The sequence below is a fragment of the Sinocyclocheilus rhinocerous genome, unplaced genomic scaffold (assembly GCF_001515625.1).
Source record: "Sinocyclocheilus rhinocerous isolate Xijiao unplaced genomic scaffold, SAMN03320098_v1.1 scaffold352, whole genome shotgun sequence".
Lineage (NCBI taxonomy): Eukaryota > Metazoa > Chordata > Actinopteri > Cypriniformes > Cyprinidae > Sinocyclocheilus > Sinocyclocheilus rhinocerous.
This window is the reverse complement of record NW_015642448.1, coordinates 1,095,372-1,097,295: the sequence shown is the minus strand read 5'-3', so window position 1 is coordinate 1,097,295 and position 1,924 is coordinate 1,095,372. Positions and strand designations below refer to the sequence as shown.

The following is a 1,924-nucleotide window of genomic DNA, read 5'->3' as shown; positions in this document are numbered from 1 at the left end:
CCGCATACACATACTGTATACGCACTGCAGACAGAGCACGTGTGAACTTGACGCGACAAATCTAGTTCAACATCTGAGGCAGCGCCACAAAGAGCTCTATGACCAATACATGGCAAAATCCCTGGACACGGGATTTTTTTTTTCTGCCATATGTCTATTCTAGAGACATTTTGTTACACCTTTACTTAGTGACTATTTTGCCTTATGTCTGTTCTAGAGACATGTTACAGCTTTTTGATAAAGCTCTAATTGGTTTTCTTTTGGAAATATGTTTCAAATTCACACTGAATGCATTAATGACTGTAAAGCATGTCTGTGTGTGTCAAAATCGTGATTAAATTCGAAATCGCAAAATTGATCAAAGAAATCGCAATAGGTTTTTTTTTGTCCATATCGCACAGCCCTAATACACGGACTTAAAACATATATATATATAAATTGTCAGTTTGCTGGAACATTGTCAAGTAACTTATGTTTTTGCTCTTCCACAGACTGTTTCTGTGGTGGGTTCAGTGGATGGCCCCAGAGGAAGAGGCCAGATGGAAATTGGGTCCCATGACCGCCTGGATGAAGGCGTGTTAAACCAGGAACTGTCTAATGGGCTTAGCAAACATGCAACAAATGAAGAAAATATTTGTGATGAAGAAGTCAGAGGCGTGGCCAGGGAGCAACATCAGCACAACTACCACGAGGGAGCTGGATGTATTTCCCAGACACTAGGTCGGGTCCCTGAGCATGCTGGGAAGTCAAATCCTGAATCTCAACAGGGTGCTTGGAGTGGCCAAAATGCCAGTACACCAGTGAATGATGTGGATATGGAGGATGCACGAACCCTGGTGGCCTTTTCTGCTACTGTTGGCTCACTGCCACCTTTAACCAACCGTCAAACTTGTCAGACGCCTACAGCTCAGCTGTACAAAAGGTTCAATCAGGAAATGTCTAATGGAGGTGAGGAGGCCAGACAGAAAGGTGTGGATGGTGAGTTGTACCCCCCTGAAGACCTAAATACTCTTCAGGCAGCACTGAGCAAGGCCCGTCATGGCCACAAGCCCCCTAACTGTGATTGTGATGGCCCAGACTGCCCTGACTACCTGGAGTGGCTGGAGAAGCAAATCAAACTGGTGGCTAACTCCCAGGATAAAGGTTCCTGTAAGATTTCGGGTGCTCTTCCACAGCCACATACACAGCATCGTCATGCCCAATCCCAGCCTCAACAATGTGGAGGTAACCCCTCATTTGTGCAAGACACAAATCCACATCCCCATGTTAACCAGCCTTCTGCTCCTAGACCCTTTGGCCCACTAGCACCTATTCCCTGCTCCCCGAGTGTTCTGTCCATAGCCAAGGAAAGAAATGTTAGCTTGCAAACAGCAATTGCAATTGAGGCTCTGACCCAGTTGTCTGCCACTGACCCACAAACTGTTGTTCCTCCAGGTGAGTCTTCACCTGCAAATCATCATCAGCATCTGCCAACCTCCTATCCTCAGAGTATGCCACAAGTGGTCTCTACATCACCTGGTCTTCTTTTGTCCTCCTCTGCCACCTCTGCTATGACACAGTCCATCCCTCCAGGTCATTATCCTCAACAGGAGATTTCATGGGATCTGCAGAGACCTCAGTCTCAGGGGGAGTCCCCTGCACCTAACATTTTGTCTAGCCCATCTCACTATGCTTCCACATACCCATCCTCCAAGTCCCCATTTACAAGCGTACACCCATTAACCCCTAATCCCCGACCCCAGCAGTGGAACCAGGGCACAGCTGGAAGCTGCGAGAAAAGCTCCCCTCGGAACGCATGGATGATGGTGAATACTGATTCCCAGCCTCGTTTTGTAAACCCATCCAAAAGCAGTACTGACCCAGTGTCTGAGCTAAAGCAACTCCTTGGAGACACCGGTGGAAAGTACACCAACTCAGCCTTCAA

The 1,924-nt window shown here is 47.4% G+C and overlaps 1 protein-coding gene across 1 annotated transcript in view; it reads left to right on the top strand.

Moving 5' to 3' along the window:
• The window catches only part of tet3 (tet methylcytosine dioxygenase 3), a 54,005-nt gene that overhangs the window by 37,260 nt on the left and 14,821 nt on the right, over nucleotides 1-1,924 (top strand). Inside the window, exon 2 of the mRNA XM_016572800.1 lies at nucleotides 492-887. Coding sequence (XP_016428286.1) covers nucleotides 492-887 — 396 coding nt within the window. The remainder of the gene's footprint in view (nucleotides 1-491; nucleotides 888-1,924) is intronic.